We start from the raw sequence: 19,377 nt of genomic DNA, 5'->3' as shown, positions 1-19,377 counted from the left end.
AGTAAAATAAACCAACATTCAATTAATTGTTTCCCAAAAGCAATTTCAAAAAAGAAGAACACAAGACAATGCTAAGCAAGTTCTCAGTGTTACGTCCCCATCGAACACCTGGAAGGAATCTCCTATGCAACTGAATATCAGAGCTGCCAAGGCAACTAGAAATCAGACTGCCTGCTGCCATAATTCCATCAGTGCAGCAACAGCTTTGAGATAATACCTGAAAACATTCTTCCCACCCTTGCTCAGTGTCTGTCTGGCTCTACATCAGTAGTCAGAGACTCCATAAAATCCCCTACATGTCAGATGCCATCTACTCCCTCTACCCTCCATGTCCTCTTGCCTATGGAGACAGCCTCTGAAAAACTGTCTCCCCCTCCAGCTTCTGAAGAGTTAGAGACTTACTTGTCAGGTTTTAGGTCACGGTGAACAATTCCGTAATTGTGTAGGTACTCCAACGCCAGAACGGTCTCAGCAAAATACATCCTCGCCATATCAACAGGTAGGGCACCAATGTTCTTGAGAAGTGTAGCACAGTCACCTCCTAAGAAAAAAGTTGCAAATATGTCACAGTGAAACAGCAAATATCAGTGAGAAAGAAAAGCTGTGGGTCTGCAATACTACATTAGAGTAAGTTTTCTAAAGGCTGTCTCTCTCAAGCCTGTTAGCCTGAATTTGAAAGCTCTCTCTACACTCAGACTTGAGCTTCAAATAAATATTAAAATCTCAGGAAAAGTGAGATCCATGTATGCTGAGCACGCTTGCTCAAGAACTGTACAGATGTCTTTTCCAAACCATAAGAAAGCCTTGAAGAAAGGGCAGTTCATGACTGTTTGGCCTTCCTATACATTTCTTTGCTTTCCGTCACTGGGACACATACTACTTCTGATACACAAGCTTCTTAAAATACTAAGTAAACACCTCTGCAACTACTGACTCTCCCTACACATGGAGAGCAGCCATCCTTTGGACACAGCTGTACTCGTGAAAATAAGTCTGTGGGCCCCTGATTCAAGCTTCTTAAGGAACGCTGTCCACACATTTCATTCGACTGTCGTCTCTATTTGCAAATAGGAATTTATACCAAAAATCACAGGTAGATACATCTGGTTTCATTCCACTAATTTAACTGAAACAGCATTGATACAATAAACATTCAGCCAAACAAGCCAGGCATAAGAAATCAATCCTACCCAGCAGTGGAAATATATTGCTTACAATAAGACACAGTGATAAAATAAAATCAAATAATATTCAAAAAAATACGAGAAACGACAACAAAAATCCAGCAAAAAATAGCACTGTATGTTTTTTAAAGGCTGCTAAAGAATACAGACTGTGTTGCTTGGTGATGTTTCTCAACTGTCTTTTTCTAACTGTAGTGCCAAGCAAACGTGCATCCAGCCACGCCGTCTCACAGGAGAGCGGGAGGATTTCTTTTCAGTGAGGACTGGAAAGTTCATGCTGATTTCTGACCCCAGCAGTTTTCTACATGTGGCTTTATGTTTCCTCAGCTCCACTGCAATCATGTATTAGTCACAGGGATTCACAAATGGAGTATCTCCTTACGCCAAACTGTACGCGTGGCAGAATGACTCATTTCTCCGGCTCAGCCCAAGCAGGACACACACTCCTCTCCCAAAAGGGCATCATGACATCCCCGCAGGGCTGACTGAGCTCACTGTCCATGAAGAAAGGACCAGCAGACACGTGAGATGGTTGTCTTGTTTATTGTGTGCAGAGCAGTGCAGTGACCAGTCTTACACCCCAAAGCACGCATCTTCTATATCACATAGAAACGTCATCCTTTACAAGGAGACACATTGCACATCCATCCTACCTAAGGTGCCTCTGCAGCTGTAGACAATGCAAACGTACCTTCCACATACTCCATAACCATGCAGAGGTGGCGCTTGGTCTCAAAGGAGCAGAACATGCTGACCACAAAGGGGTTCTCGGCAAACGTCAGGATATCTCTCTCCACAAAAGCCTGCTGGATTTGGTTTCTCAAAATTAGGTTCTGTTTGTTGATCTTCTTCATGGCAAAACGCTGACGGGTGGTCTTGTGTCGCACCAAATACACCGCTCTAGAAAACCACATACCAAGGGGAAAAGTTCAATTTCCAGGTCAAACTGTTTTGTATGTGGGTTTTTTTGTTTGTTTTGTTTTGTTTTTAAAAAAGTGATGGTAACTGTTCTGGATGGATCCTAACAGACTTATCTATGACTCCATAAAATCCCATCTCAGTGCCAAGCTCCCCTAGAAAAGAAGGAACCCTATCATGTTTCCTTCCAAAAGCTATTTGGCCTTCTTGAATTGAGCAGCATTTTCGCTGATGTGACTAACAAGGAGATATTACAGGCACAAACGTCACATCCCTTGGTATCATTGCAGAGAGGGATGTATTTTTCAACACTACAGTCACCACTTCACTTAAAAAATTGTCCAAAACATATGGAATCATCACGATTTTTTCCCAAGCTCCATAAAATTAATTTAACGCAATACTGTCACCATGGATTTCCTTCAGTAAAGTATCTCTTACATTTCTATTATTTGCAGATCATTACATTCCCACACATTAATAATAAAGTTTGCAAATAAAATTTTCATCCAGTTTTCCTTCCTTATTGAATCAGTTCTTGTTTCCTTTTCTGTGGAGTACGTTACATTTTACATGGTATTGTGTCTCACCACCAGCTGACTATAAACTACACCCAAGACACAGAGATGAGTAACAGCAAAATGACCACCTCTCTCTGCCCTTTTCAAAAAGTTACATTTAAACGATGAGGCCTGTGCAGAAATATGACCGAAAAGATATAAAATCTTCTTGTCTAATAACACGGTTCTTTGACATGCTCCATTGTGTCTTCATCAACTAAAAAAATATACTTACACTTTTTCTACATGTAATTTTAAAAAAAATGAGTTGTTGTTAACTAAGCACCCACTTCAACAAAACTCTCAAGCACATGCTCAAATTTTGCTGTTATGACCTACTGAATATCACTGCTTTTCAGTTACAGCCTAATGACTATCACTGAGAAGGATTTCTGAACTGTAAAGAGTCAGGAACCATCTTTAAAATTCTAGATAGGTTTGTACGAGCAGTTAAAATTTTAACTGACTCACTTCATTCTGGATTCTTCAATGGATAATAAAATTTAATAGCATTTTTACTGTATTACTTCTCACAGTGAATTTGTCCCAATGTAATTTTAGCATTTATTTTAGTATTTTAAGTGCTCACAGACAACCACACATTGCATATATAATCTGAATACATGGAAGAAGCAAAAAGCATAAACTATTTCTCCTTCAATATTCTTGCTGTTTCAATGAATCATTAATAACATTTGCAACTACAGGATTTTACCCTCACTCATTTAGCGTTTAAACAAACACAAATCACAGGACTTAACGAGACACCATGAATGGAAATGCAGACTGCCTTGATAAGCAATAAGCAAACGGATGCAAAATAATTTTCTCAGACTCACAGAACTACATTTTTTTACTATTACTTAGGAAATCTCATAATAAACTAACTGACAATATTTTCCCTAGAGACAATGTTTAGGGAAAATGTCTTTGTCATCTCAAGCTAAGGTGCTGAAGTTTCTATATTTTACCTACCCACCATAAAGAAATGGTGCGAATAGTAACTGGAAATACAGGCTTGAGGTCACAGCTAGGGAAGGCTTCAGAAAACTTGTGCCATATACTGATTAGCAATACCATATTCTGAAAAGTTTAATGTAGGGCAACTAATTTTTGTGAGCTGGAAGCTGTGTGTCAGTTCGGCGCAATGGAAAGACTTCACAGCTAGGAACTATGTCCAGGTACAGCGGCTACTGCCTAAGAAACCCCGAGAATGTCCAAGAAATGGCATCTCCCAGAAGAAATCACAAGTAGGACACCAGCAAATTTCATTTATGCTTTGGACTCAACAAAACCCAGTCATTCGCCAAACTTTGCTACAGCCCTTTCCTGGCTAGGACAATAATAGTATTTGCTTCCAAAACAAAGTCTAAAAGTCTTACCCATAAGCACCATTACTGATCAGTTTAATAGTTTCAAACTCTTCTTCAGATGGAGTTTTCTTTGACTGGACAGAGGCCCCACGGCTCTGGGAAAGAAGACAAGAAAATAGAAATCAGGAGTAGGAATGACTTCATTCTATATGACATTTTTTTATTCTTTAAGCAGCATTCACACAAACTCAATTTCTAAGCTTGTGGAATCTTCAGCTTTAGGATAATTGTCTGTATCCCTTGGACCTTTGTAGATTCCCTCCACAAATATTAGCACAATCAGTGGACAATAAGATTTCCCCAATATTACATTTTTTTATAACCCAATAATATAAAAAACTAAGGATTTTTGAAATGTAGTGTGTTATATAATTTTTTCCAACAGTCCATTACTAAAGCCAACTCTCTCCAATATCCATCACATTTTACAAATGCAGATATAAAGAATTTCTGCAGATGATTTTTGTTTGTAACTCTAAAAAAACCCACCACCTACAAAACTTTATGATGATGCCTGTTTGCAACTCTTAAGCATCCCACCACCACAGTATAGAGATTTCCACATTTTTACGAGTGTATGCTCTAGTTTTAACATGTGCTTTTAAATGTCAGCACTTTTTTAAAATTAAAATTACCCTGCATTATAATTAATTCTTTACTGTAGACAGAGAAAAAAAGTGATAGACAGTGTGAGTCTATTACTGTTTTACCTCGACTGAATCATCTGTCTCAGGAGTGTCTGGGCTGTCATAGCTATTCAGCTGGGCCATTTCTGAAAAGAAAGAGGAAAGATTACTCCTAACGATCTCAATCAAACACTATTCTCTTTGTTTATACAAGACCAACGGTATTTTAAGCGGTGCTTGTAGATGACCAAGGCCATTTTTCCCCTCTGTGAAAAGTCACCCCAATTATACAGTGATAACCTTTAACATCTTGCAAGCTGTAGGCAGTATTTCATATAAAGATGAATATAATTAATTGTTCTAATTTCAGCTTGACTTATTCTAGGTGGTTTCTATAATAAGTAAAAGCAATAAATACAAGTTTGGGGAAACCACTAGCTAGTTAATATTTAAACTTATTGCATGCATATATGTCTGCCTATAGCCTGGTGGCGCCTCCATACTCCAGAATAAAAAAAAGCATTATATTTCATCAACTTCTCTCCATGAAATGTGTCCGATTCTGCAAAATGCTGAGCAGCAGCAAACTGGGAGAGTCAGTTAGCTTAGGCTACTCAGCAGTCTTAGGAGATGCTATAAACTTTACAAACCCAAATCGTACATTAAGGACCAGTCTCTGCACAGACATCATTGACATTTCTGGGTGCCCTCCTTACAGAAAGGAAATAAGGCACCTTGACATATCCACACATTTCTAAACAAAATTTGACTTCAGTAAGGGGAATTAGTGATGGAAAGGTTCTCTCCCATGACAGGGATCAAAGGAAATTTCACTTTAATGTCAGATTTCAACAAATGCTATTAAATTGCATTTAGCAATCTTTGGTAGAAATTTTCCCAAAGAGATCTTCCCTTGAAGTCAACCTGTCACTGTCGTTCCGGTAAACACCGTAGAAGTTAAACTAGTCCTACTCAGACAACTAATTTATGCTAAAACTATGCTCTCCTGATAAAACAAAAAGTATGGTTCAATTGCTGAAATATTCTGCAATAACCTCCAGTCTCTGTCACGCTTTCTATTGTTGTTGAGCAAGCCGTGCACGCTCATAAAACTTGTCACAGGAGAGGAGATCCAGCTAGCAAAGTACCAGGCAGAAATATAATAATAACTCACATATTCCAAAGTTTGGATCTTCTGGGCCTCTGTACAGTTACAGCACATTCAATTTACCATATGCAATTCTGGCACCTAGCAGAAAAGCTGTTACTGTCTTCTAAAGTATTAGTCTCTTTGGTTTCACTGCTATGCAAGATGTAAAAATACAATCTAATCTCCACCTGAAAATTCATACTAGTCCTGGTTTCTTATAGAAAATCACAAAAAATACACTTTTCCCAGAGAGGACAACAAAGTGGGATGACAGGAGACTTTCCAACCAGGCTACTAGCAGGCAGGCAAATCAGAAAAATAACGGGTAAATTTACTTTTACTGCCCAACAGCACAGAGAAAACAGTTAAATCATAAAGCCATTTTCCAACATTGCTTCAGCTATAATACAGGGAGACACTATTAACATCATAAGTAAAGAACTGTCACTGTTGATGTGCGATCCTTATCCCAGCAACACTCCTTTGAGACATGGGGCTGGAAAGGACAGTCTAGAATTTGACAGCAAACAGGAAAATAAGGAAAAACGGCCTAGAAATCAAACCAATAAAATAAAAGCCTCCTTCAGCTATGTAGTGACCATGAGATCTGGTTATCTTTTCAGCAGTTTGGAGAGTACAAAACAAGAGTTCTCACCCTCCAGGGGATCCCTGGTGAGTCCCAGTTGGCTGATAATATAACGAGGAATGTCGCATTTAATTCCTTGCCCTTCCTTGGCATGGCCTTCTGCAGCTTCCAACAAATGGTAGAACTCTTCAGGATCAAACTCCTATAGCAAGGTGGTAAGAGACAGAGAGAGGTAAACGATTCAGCCTTACCCTTACAAAAGGTTTCTCCCGTATAGGAGATGCCTCAGAAACATCCCAAGTTAATCCTGGGCTCAGCAGTCACCAGAGACAGCAACAATGCAAGAAACAAAGTTCATTCCCAACTCCTCTGGAAAAGGATTGATCAGCTGTCTCAGAACTGGCAGAGAGCAGGAGCCAGACCAGAGAGGACCATGGGACAGAGATGATGGTCACGCTGCAGCATAATGCACAGCACGAGGTGAAAGAGAAGGTGGGATCAAGATACAACTGGAGATCATTTATTGGTGAGTAAAGGACAGAAGAAAAAAAAGTCAGATGACAAAAAATTCAAATGCACAAAAATTAAGACATTAAATAAGTTCCCATTCTGTCTTCTTTTAAGTAGACATATTTAATTGTTTGAATACAGAAGAATGATCCCTACTAAGGGGAGGCAGGTGCTATGGAAAAAGTAATCTGAGAAAAAGAATAAATTACTTACTTCTTCCCAGAGTTGGTTTCAGTGATGCACAAAACATTATTATTTTCTTGAAGCCCCAGAGATTCAGTCCATAAATAAACATTTCACAGCCCAACAGGTAATACAAAACTGAAGCCAAATAACGGACATTTAAAACACTTAAATGCCTTCACTCCCATTAAAACAATCATAACCATCACACCACTGCCTATATGGTCAGTTATTTCACTTACAAGGAAGAAATAGGAATGAGTTGTGTTACTAAAATTAACCTCAATATTAAATCTTAGAAAAACTGTTTATAAATCCACAAGCAATTGAAGCTAAAGGTTAAATTACCAAAAAAAGTATGTTAAAAATAAAAATGAAACGTAGTTCTCAAGCTATTTAAATGGTTGACTATCCATTACTATAATTCTTAACCTTTTATGGGTTAAAAGGAACATTAATATTTAATTCTTCATGTCAGTAGAATAAAATGCATATTTGGAAAAAAAAATGCTAGAAAGGCAACACAAATTAAAAAAACAGGGAAGACCAATATACTGGTCCAAATATTATTTTTATCCTTTGAAGTCCTAGCCACTTCATTGCAAGCTTGTCACTACATGCTTTGGAGTTCATTACTCAAATCTCATTGACTCTACTGCTCCCACCTGCTCCCACTCACACTGCAGAACATCAGGTGCAGAAGACAGTGGAGGAACCTGGAGACGTTTTGTTTTGCAGCTAAAGGCTGTTTGAGTTTGGAAATGCTGGCAGGTACAGAGATGGGTTAACAAAACTTACTGAGGTTTCAGGTTTTCGTGGATGACGTGTTACTAGTAGAGCGTACACAAGCATAGATGACAATAGTAAGCACAACTAATACACACACAATAAGCTTAAATTTATTTCCTTTCTTGTCTTCCCCCCCAAAAAAACATTTTGAAGAAGTGATGGAAGATAACTGGAGTCACAAAACCCATCTAAAGCACAAAAATGGTTTTGAAAGCCAATGAATTCCCAACCTGAATGGAGTTGTGTCCAGGATTTTCAATCTAATCTAGTGGAGACTTCTTGAATAAATAAGTGTAGGCATCTGTCTTGCTGGTTGTACAGCCTACTCCTTCATCACCAACATTGGTCTTCTTTACAATATGAGGTTCACAGCAAAACAATTCATCTGGTGGTCATGGAGGAGGAATAATGCAACGCTCCAAAGTCTACTGGTTCTCAAAACTTATTTATCTACTAGTGACTCCAGTGATAAAAGTTGCCCATGAACACACTGCCCTCAACATGCTTCAAATGTTAACTGTACATCTGTATCCAACCACAGATTCCTAATCAGCCAACCTCTCCAATGTCTCAAACAGATGTACCTTCCTTGTCATTTTTATGTCCAGAAAGAACCATCAGACTGTGTGCTTCAACACGCCAGGGAATTTCATCTTGTCATTTCCTGAGTTTTCACCGTAGGTTTGTGACACATTCTCCAGCACTCCAACAATTTTTTGTGACTCTTCCCTACACTATCACCAATTTTTCAATATCTTTCTGAAATACAGAGAACTGACTCCTGTAAACAATAACCAGTACAACACTCTACACCAGAAGCCTGATCCCCTCTTTCCATATATATTCAAGGTTTATATTAACCCTCTTGCCATGTGATCACAGTTAGAATGCATGTTCAGGCTGCTTCTCCACAGTACCTACAACATATTTTTGGAGTTGCAGGACTCTGGGACACAGCAGCCTATTCCATTGGGATGGCCTAAACACTTTTCATCGTTTTCTAGAATTAAATAAAAAAATACAGTCTTATTAGTCAGAGTAAGTCATTAAAAAAGCAATGAGACTTGCTCTTCCATGTATTCCAATAGCACCAAATAGGATTTCAAACCCAGGCTTCCACATCTGCTTGGATCTCTCACTGGCCTGTCCCTCTGTGTGTTCACAACTGGAAAACCTGACACCAGGTTTGGCTGGAATTGCTGGGTCTATGGTAAGAGTTTGATTCCAAGAGCCCAAACACCATTTACATCACAGGAGGGAATTTCTTCCTTAGTGACAGCTCTTTACTGTAGCTACTAACAACGTGAGGAAAATCAGGTGGCATCAAGTAGCATGAAATTATGTCAACTGTTACATCTGGCCCCTCGGCCATAAAATTTATACTAAAAAAGTAATTTAGCTGCTGTTGCAGCTGACAGTCCATTGGAAAGATACTTAAATATTAATGCAAAAAACACGTAGCACTTCATTGACTTATTTTTCATCAGTTTTAACGAGAATTTAAAGGTTTCTCTTGAAGGCTTTGTGTTCCTTATCTCCTCAAACACACACCAGACTCTTTAGATCACACACGCACTCTCCCGAGGACCAAACTTACCAGGCACTCAAGCAGCCGAGCAGGTCGTGCGATGATAATCATCAGCTTCTTCACAAGTTGGGTAACGAAGGCGACCTCGGAGCTCTCGGATCGCTCGTGGGCCTGTGGAGAGCAGAACATCACATTATGGTCCCAGCCGTGAACTCTTCATTTTTATATGTCAGTCACCAGCTCAGTAACTGCGATTCGGCAGCAAAGGCACGACTGAGTCAGGGCAGGCAATGATCTCAGCTCGCTCAAGGATGCCAAGTTACATATAGCTTTTCCATTACAACTGACTCCTTTTATCATGCAAGAGATATTTCAAAGGCTCTATTTGCATTATATCGTCTATCAATTATATGGGATACCATGTGCTTTTATTTTTTTTAATGAAAAGAGGAATACCGATTTTTTCAATTTTACCTTCTACACGATAGCGATGTCTAGATGATTACTAACAGCCACACATATTTCTAGGCTTTACTTTCAGCTAGAATTTGAACTACTTCTGATTATCATCAAGAAAAAATAAGCTGTAGTATTTCTTTATTTAATTTTATAAATCCTGATGAACAACTACAGCACTGCATTGTATGCTATGTAGGACCAAGCAGACAAAGCAAGCAAAGAGCATATAGAAACTTAATTCAGAGACTTTATTCTTGTCCATTCCCTTTACCAGAATTCATTGTAAATTCAAGGTTTGGTTTCAAAATGTGTGTGTCTCTGTGTAAGGGGATGCATTTTCTTAGCAATAAACACACTAAAGCAATTATTAAAAAACAAAACAACAGACACAAAGACAAATTTGAACAAAACCCACAGATTACTCTTCTTTCGCTCAAGCACATAATGGTTACATTATGAGACCTGAAGCACAAATAAAATAGTATTTCATTGCATGGTGATAAAAAGATGGTTCCGATGACATGTAAAAACTCTGAAAGAAAGTGTAGCTATTTTTTTCCCCAAGGTCTAAAAACCAAGCTTTAGCGCAGCCACAAATATGAAGTCCAGAGCTTAACCAATGAACTTAAGCTGGCAATAAGCCAGTTGCTTATAGGAATTATCTTTTATCAACAAGGATGCAAGCAGCAATAAACTAAAAGGTTCATTTAGCATTATTCATTAGCATCATCAAAGAAAAAGACACATATGGGTGAGAAGTCAAATCACACTAGTGATCACCTGAAAGAACAATAAAAACACAGGGAAGCAGAAATTCAGAGTTAGAAACACATAGGCAGCATTTTAAATAATATATCCCTGATATTTTGTTACCAAACAAAAAGAATTTTTAAAGTTCATTATTTCTCATTTTGACACAGGTCAGAATAAGAAATGTTGATTGTCTACTTCAGCACTGATAAGCCAGGGCTTTAACCTTGAAGAAAATTATGTACCTGCTAATTAATTACCTAAAACCAATATCAGAATGCTTCCTGGCTATAAAGCCTTAAAAAGAAGATTATTCTGAAAGCATTGAAATAAGTCGTCATTTTTTCTAACTAAAAGGTATCTTCTATTTATAAAATAGAAAATCATCAAAATGAAGATGATTAGTATTCACACTCTGTTCTCTAACGCAGTATGCAAATTTATTAATTAAAATATGAATTCTAGAAATAAATTAATGTTTTCATATTTGAAAAGCCATTCTGGATCACCAGGGGTTAACTGTGTTGAAATGAATAAATAAAACATCAACAACTTTATATTTTTTTAAATATGAGCCATGCAACTGTAAAGTCCTTTCCCCTCCCCCTGCAGGTTATGTTATGCAAAAAATACAACATAATATATACAATTCATTATTTTGTATACATTTATACTGTTAAAGCAAACTTATTCTTTTAAATCAAGTCATTTTGTTTTCTCCTTTTTTCATCTATGGCGATTTAGGCAAAATAATTTAAAAACGTAACTAACTTAATCAGATGTCTGTTTTGCAAATGAAAAGCTAGATCATGACCGCCAAATGATACAGAAAAGCAAAAGGGGAAAAAAAAAAAGGATTACAAAAATCAAACACAACTTGTAACAGCCACTCAGCCACCATCTCTGCACAGCGCTGCTCTGCCAAGATCCTCAGCAAAACCTCCTCTTCTCCCTTTCTCCTGGCGCAGGACAGCCCGGACATCCCCACAGACATCGTCCTCAGCCTGTCCCAAGGATGGTGCCTGTAACCAGAGGGTTACACGGCCAAGCGCTGCCCGCTGCCTCCACGGGCCGTGGTACGAGCCATGCCGCCTCGTTAGCAGCTCCCACCGATGACGGGCTCGTCTGAGGGCTGCTGGTGGCATTTCAGGGTTTCCCCCCTCTACCTCTCAAGGGGAGGAGGGAGAAGCTGCAGGGGCTGTGGGTCGAGGCTGATGCCATTCCCACCCACATTGCCGGGGACACAGGGACGGGAGGGAGCGACGGGCAATTTACACACCGGGTCCCCTTATCTGAAAGACCCATCCGTCACTAACTGTAGCTACTGGGGCATGAAATTAAAATCACTGTCCTCCCCTGGGGTTGGGCAGGACCAATAGCTGGGATATGCAAGTCACAACGCTGTAATTGAGCTAATATACGGGTGGAAACCAAAACAATAGACCTGCAACACCAAGAACCAATAAATTTGTGCTTGGGCTCATATTAAGAAAGCAATCCCAATCAGAACATCCATTTGCCAACGTGCAGCATCAGTCACTGCAGTATAATACTAATGCCCTCCCCTGTTTCTTTTGTTCCATGCACAAAAACACCTGTAATCCTTCACCTTCCTCACCAATGGGCTACACCTACGCAAAAGCCATTAAACCTATTTTGGCTGGTTCTACAGCCAAGTAATAACTGACTGTGACCTTTTTTTTTCCCCAGTACCTGAGGTCCTATCCCATCCTCTGAGCATACCCCACGGAAACTGAATGTCATATGTTCTTTTTTATAAGTGATTTATCTTATCTTTCAATCTTTGTACTTTAAGTGTGAAGTGTAACATTCAAGTTCATGTTTTCCAAAATCAAGAAAATGTCTTAAATTCATTTTTGCTTCAGGATAATTTCGATGATGCAATAAGCAATAGGTTTTTCTGGCTAAAATACAAAATGTCATGCTCCAAACAAGGGAAAAGATCTAATTTGTCATAATTAACAAGATTTGTTGGCATTTTATTACAAAAGCCAGGATCTAAGAACTTTTAAAAGCTTTCTAGTTTGGTATATTTAAACAGCTCGTTATTTGCATACCAAATTACTCTGTTTCACAGATACATTTTTACAATATAAAATGGACTCAAACTGCAGCATATTAAAGCGAGTTTCCTTCCTATATTTTGAAATACTGTGCGAGTTGTTTGTTACCATGTGTCAGAATCAACACCTTAAAAAAGAATTTCAAGAGAATCCATTCTGTCACAGTAAAACTGTATGAAAATCTGTGGGTGTTCCTGCCACTTGCCGACCTCCTTATTCACCAATAAATCATCTTCCCACTCTTTCTGTATGTTATAAAAATATCATAAAACTATATATATGCTACTGCACAGACCATACAACTGCCTAAGTGGAAGAGCTTTTTTGATGACCTTCCCATTGTTATTATTTACATAGTGTGTAACTTTGCGTCATACCTTACAAGCTAAGGGAAGGTAAAGACTCTGCCCTCAAATTTGGAATAATCCAAACTTTACTCCAAAGGTCTTGCACTTCAGGTGAGTCCTCCAAAAGAAATATCACCCATTTCTATATATTTAGAGTGAAATGTCCAATTTTTTCCCTCTAGAATTCAGTCTGAAAGGCAAAGCACAGACTGGCAAGCAGGGGAAAACAAGTAGCTTTTAAATATTAAAATATAAAAGAAAAGCCAAGGAACTATGACAGAACAGAAAAAACAAATGAGACGTGGAACTAAGCCTTTGGCACTCCTCTGCTGTCTTTAAGTTCTTCATCCTCCTCCTTCCCAGCCTGTTCTGTCTCCCTTGTCTCTCTAAGCTTTCCCTTTAATCGTCTTTAGCCCACCTTACTTCCTGAAGTAAATCAATTAAACTTAAGAGCTGACCCTTCTCTCAACCCTGCTCTGCAGGAGACCTTAAGGAGAAGAGGTCACAGCAAGCCCTGAATGCCAATTCCTGAGCAAGCCCAGAGATGACCATGGTATTTTCTCTAATAACAGTTCAACGTCATCTTTCCATGTGCTTAGGAGCAGCAGTATAATGCCTGTAGGATCAAGGGGAAAAGGACATTTTAGAAGTGTGTTTTGAGGACTTGTTCTGAGGGAGGGGAGAGGAAAGGAAAAAACAGATTTATCTGACCCACACCTTCTCTGAGATCCTGATTAACCTCTTCAGGGCAGAAGACAGGCCTGCAAGTGCAGGCTCGAAATGGCCAGACCCAATTTATTGCTCTATGGTATGAGACATCATTGTCTACACGCAGAGGACAAAACATCCGGAAGTCGAAGAATTTCAGGATCCAAGTATCTGCTACTAGAAGCAGTAAAACACACTGCAGTCCCCTCGCTCCCCTATTTGCTATTTTGCCAAGCATACACACCCACTTTTAGTGAAATCTTTTCAACTCCCAAACCATCAACCAAAGACGCCTGATCCCTTATTTCATAGCTGATGTGTGCAAATATTACAGACTCATAGAATCATCTGGGTTGGAAGAGACCCTCAAGATCATTGAGTCCAACCATTAACCTAACGCTGTCACTGTCCTGCTTCCAGACTCTGGAGATCCCAGGTGGATCCCCTGGCAGATGCTCCTTCACGCCCCCTCCCCAGGGCCAGCCCCAGGTCCTGCCCCGCAGACGCAGGACGGCTCACGGGCCCCACCAGCCACCGCTGGGCCCAGCAGCTACAGCTGGGTGATGCCCATCCTGCCCAGGAGGTCTACGCTGCCACTTTCAAACTCCAGAAACATTTTCCTCTCCTTTAAAGATCACTAATACTGAACAATTTCTTTGCCCAGATGCAGTTTCTCCAGCTCTGTATGGTGGAATCAATCATGAAACTCTTGCACTGCAACCAAAACACACCAACTTTACCAGGAAACACGTTCCTTACTATTAAATGCATCCACAGTGGTAAACTGATATCCCACAGGCAGACAGTCATATAGACCCTCGAAAGATATTCCTGGCCTCTCTTGATCTGTCAAAATTGTACTTCCCATCCAGGCAGAACACCACAAAAACAAACATGAGTCATTTTTCTCCCATGCATAACAAATATCAAGGAAATTACTGCCACACCCATATAAATGAGGTAGCCAAAGATTTTAACTGACATAAGGGAAGATTCTGCAGTTCTCATTAAGCTTTATAATAAATAATTGTGCATTAATATAGTACTTGCATTCATTTTCCATTTTCTAATGTCTGGAAAGAGTGGAAGAGGTGCACAAACTAGTGCAATCCATGCCAGTGGGTTGGCAAACTGATCAATGACACATAAACACATCTTCACTAAATAGATTAAAAATCATCACAGAAAATAAATTAATTCAGGTGCTCTGCTTCTAGGAGTCCCAGTGGTATTTGTTATCTGATACTGTGATCTTTATAAATCCAGTATTTTCAGCTTGCTATCTCCTTAAATCAAAGCAGAGGATTAGGAAGATATTCCCAAACAGAGGTCTGGACCCAGCAACTGGTAATAGCACTGACTCTTCACAACAGCTATAGTATAAATTCTAAAATATTTTTTTACATTTAATATTATTTTCATTTTAAAGGAAAAGAGCAGTTTTTAATGAGTAGCTGAAGCATATTGAGCACGCATTAAAATTGTGCCCCCTTGTGTACTTTCATGTGCTTTGAACACTACAGAACACATTGAAGTACTGAAAAACCCACAACTGGATTACGTTCAGCTCAAAAATATCTTTTATGAAAAATTTACAGCAACACTACAAACTACGGTGTTTTTGCTCCTTGAAGGTACTATTGTAATTAATAAGTCATTCACAGTTTTGAAGTACATGAAAGAAGAGTTCAGTAATTTCCTTCATCTGGATGAACCCAATTTTCATAAATGGTGAAGACTGCTCTGACTTACTCATATGCATATTGAACTTTTCTACAAACGAAGTACTCAGGTGAAGTGATTTGCTCAAATCCGCCCATGGTGGATCAACAGCAGACTGGAACGACTCAGATCTTCTGACACCCCCACACGCTGCCCTTCCCCTGGAGTCTGCATTGCCTCTCCTAAAATCAAAGCTCTGGCTTATTGTTTAAAGTTTCAATCAAAATAATATATTCTACTTTCCAGAGAGCACTTACATCCTGGAGAAGTTTCTCTAAGTTTTCCTGCAGCTCATAAAAGTACCGAGAAGTAATAAGACCTTCACGTGATTTATCTAGGCAATCTCTGGCCAGTTCAATAACTTGATGATGAATGAAACTTAGGACCCCATCTGCTAATTGCAGCACGTTCTCTGGAGCATTAGAGGTAATAAACTCAGCCAGCCGTTCTTCCATCTGCGCCGTGGCCTAAGAATACAGAATAAAGAGAAATTACTCTTATATTTTACTACCCCAGAACTTAAACAAGTAGGGTGCTAAAGTAACGCATTCTTAATTCAAAAATGCATTAGGCTTTAAAAATATTCCTCAATACAACAGCATTTTGCTGAGAATAAAAATAGCATACCATAGGCAAAAGTTATGTTCACATGAGCAAACAACAAAAATTAATCAGAGCACACTCACTGAAAATGCAAATGACCATAAAAATATCCCAGTCCTGAGGCTGTATTCCTCCCTGGGTCTCCAGAGTGAGGACATAGGATATGAGGCAGTTTTCAGACCTTTTAGGCAAGACCATGGAACCTGCAAATCATTGCCCCAAGCAACAGACATGCAGCATTTCTGTCACTATAAACACTGATATCCTGTGTCCGGAGAAATACCTAATTTGCAACTCGTAGAACAGAAGGAATGGCCACATTGACAGCTCTGGGATACATGATCTTCTACACTAATTTCAATAAGATGTTAACTTTCAAAGCTTGATTCTACAGGTTTCAATATTCAGCTTTTTAAAAACCATACACACTTATTTTCACTGCAGATCACTTCAGTACACTTCAGTGTGACTGAATTCAGATTGACTTTTCTAAAAATCCAAATTTATCTTCCTTGCTTCTCTGGTATCAAAAGCCCCAATGGCAAACTTGCTTTTGCCAAAACCTCCAGTATAATTTGGAATGACTTTAAAAGAAAACTTTGCATTTCCAAAATATAAATGGAAAGCTTACCAAAACCAAAGTTACTTTGATCAGTATAAAGCCAATTTAATGCAGTTATACAAGTTACGAGAGAATGTTATTCAATTTATTTTGAAATTACTCTAAAATGGCTTTTTAAAGTATATATGAAACTAAGCAAAACATCCCTCTTCCAGCCTTTATCTGATTTGGAATTTAAAGAAAAAGACAAGGATTAGTTAAAAATATATGGAGACACTGGCCTCATAAACAACATAAACAGACTGAGCAGCCAGAGCATGGCCTTTCTCATTCCTGCCAGCATTTGTCATGCCAATAAAAGACATGAGAAATTCAATAAATATGATGCACATACACAAACACAAAAAACTTTTCTATTTCTTCTACTGTAGAATTAACATGTGAAGCAGAGAAGGCAGCTTCAAACTCTCCACAAACTGCACTACTTGGAAATCAGAAGTAAGAGCTGGGCTCCTTCTCCAATGAGCACAACAAATTAATTCTGAGCTTGGTCACAAGTTCATTGAACGCATTATTCAAAAAAGTGATTTCTTACCTTTGGAAACCTTTCTTTGTACACATGGTTCATCATTATTATTTCACTGTCAAAGGAAATTGGGGAGCGACCCGGGCTAGAGGAGAAAAGAAAGTATGTTATCATTTACAGGTATCACATCAAAAGCTCCAAAATCCAGTGCTGGTCGTAAAGCTGCCACGCTGACTGTAGCCCTTCCAAAGCTTTGACTTCACTTCAGCAATGGGCAGGTACTTAACTTCAGAGAAAATCCTAGCAAGCAATGGCAACCTACAGCCCTCACAGTTAACTCATCTGAAAACTGCTAATGCTCCTGTCTTCACCTGAACTCAGGCAAAAAACCACCTATTTTCAGTGAATGCAAGTCCTAGTATACAAGCATGTAAAAAAATCAGTGCATTTGTTGCAGGTATATCTGTTATTTCCCTTGTTCTCTTACTGCTCTCCATGGAAGTGTTAGCAGCCCTGCCCAGGAAGAAATCACGATTATCTCTGGAGTCTCTAGTGCTGGACAGGAGCAGAGTAAAATGAACCAAGGAACTTGAGATGACTTGCTTTCCTTTGTCTGAAGAATACCACACTACAGGGGGATGCACGAGCAGTGTTATTCAGCTAAATCTTACATATAAATACCACAAGCAATAGGAACAGAATACTTCTATGAAAACTGCACTCCCTTGAGGCACGTTACACCACGGATGCATATGCATGTATGCATAGGTTAGCAAGCAACTTCAAGGCACACGAAAGAACAGGACACTAAATCTTGACAAACTGCATTTATATTACTGTTTGGATTTTTTTTTTTTTTTTTTTTTTTAAAGAAGAGTTGCATCTCATTTCATCACTTCTGATGGTATGCAATGCTCTGACTCATTCTGCCACTGAGGACAGCCTCAGTGAGGTAATGCAGATAATCCCCAGCTCCAAGATCGCCTGCAGCATCTCATTTCTCTGGTTACCCTGCTTTAACATTCAAGACAAGTGAAGGTTTCAATTATTTGGCATCTTGCATGATCATTGTCTTTATGATTTTAAGAGTACTACATATTGCTAAAAATACTTTCTCCATGTCAAAAAATATAATTTTATCTTGGATGAGTTCAAACATTTTAAACTTTCTTATGAAGGGTGAAATGAATCTATCTAAATGGAATAAATGCATTTTAAACTTGGAATGTATTACCGTTACTACCTTGCTGCTAACCTATTTAAGGGAAAAAACATTCTTTTGGGAACATATATTTACAATTCAAAGAAAATTTAACTCACTGGCTCACGGAATATAGTGATACCAATCTCTTTTCATGTCTGGTGCTGGAATTCCATGAATTACATTGTGTCTTGTTTTTATTAAGGTTTATCCCTCAGCTTGGGAAAATGCACTTCAGATTAAATCTCTCACTGAATCCTTATGTTAAAGGAGAAAAACTGATTTGGATGTTTTGGATACCAAGTAAAAACACATTTTCATCAACTATTTTTGAAGAAAATATATCCCTTAGCTTAGTAGATAGCTATTTTTAATCAAGGAAAATTTTCTTGAATAAACTTACATTTATATTCATATGTAACGTATGACACAATAAAAAGAAGGGTAAGGACATCTGAATTTCAGACTTAGAAGCAAATTCCCCCACACATATAGCCTGCTATCTTTACCCTTTCTTCTCTAAGACCAAACAATCTGCCACAAACACTTGTTTACTGACAGTTCACATGCAGCTGAAGAACTTAGCAAACACAGTTATTAAAGAATTTATTTTTCTATAATGTGTTATTTCTTTGTGTGATTTAAGTGAGGTATAAGTTACAAGGATATATAAGCCCTTTGATACTAACTACAGAAATATGGAGGTGCACACATACTTTAACGCTAAAGTAGTCCTACCAAAATTTGTGCATGCTTAAGTATTTGCTGTCTTTGGGCTACAATAAACCATGAGGGGTTTTGCCTTTTGCTTTCAAGGCACTTTATTCATATGGATACAGGAAATGAAGAGCTATGCAGAGATCACGCTCCTTGAGCTGTCCTGACAGCAGATGCAGTGATTCCTTAAGGAGAACCACAATGATATGTGAGTTTATTGGGTTTGCCTTTGTGTTTTATGATTCTGAAACAAAGTAATCTCTTTGCACGAGAGTCTATTGATTGGCCAGA

General features: G+C 38.7%; 1 protein-coding gene across 9 annotated transcripts in view; it reads right to left on the bottom strand.

The window, feature by feature from the left end:
- Window positions 1–19,377, bottom strand: part of MAST2 (microtubule associated serine/threonine kinase 2) — a 190,092-nt gene that overhangs the window by 25,140 nt on the left and 145,575 nt on the right. For all 9 annotated transcript variants that reach the window (XM_065657739.1, XM_065657740.1, XM_065657741.1 and 6 more), the window contains 8 exons: window positions 17,238–17,313; window positions 15,735–15,944; window positions 9,477–9,578; window positions 6,467–6,599; window positions 4,746–4,807; window positions 4,045–4,130; window positions 1,876–2,084; window positions 403–541 (listed from right to left, as the gene is read on the bottom strand). In XM_065657739.1, coding sequence (XP_065513811.1) covers window positions 403–541; window positions 1,876–2,084; window positions 4,045–4,130; window positions 4,746–4,807; window positions 6,467–6,599; window positions 9,477–9,578; window positions 15,735–15,944; window positions 17,238–17,313 — 1,017 coding nt within the window. The remainder of the gene's footprint in view (window positions 1–402; window positions 542–1,875; window positions 2,085–4,044; window positions 4,131–4,745; window positions 4,808–6,466; window positions 6,600–9,476; window positions 9,579–15,734; window positions 15,945–17,237; window positions 17,314–19,377) is intronic.

Source organism: Caloenas nicobarica, chromosome Z (assembly GCF_036013445.1).
Source record: "Caloenas nicobarica isolate bCalNic1 chromosome Z, bCalNic1.hap1, whole genome shotgun sequence".
Lineage (NCBI taxonomy): Eukaryota > Metazoa > Chordata > Aves > Columbiformes > Columbidae > Caloenas > Caloenas nicobarica.
Note: the sequence above shows the minus strand (reverse complement) of the source record. Positions and strands in the feature narration are given on the sequence as shown.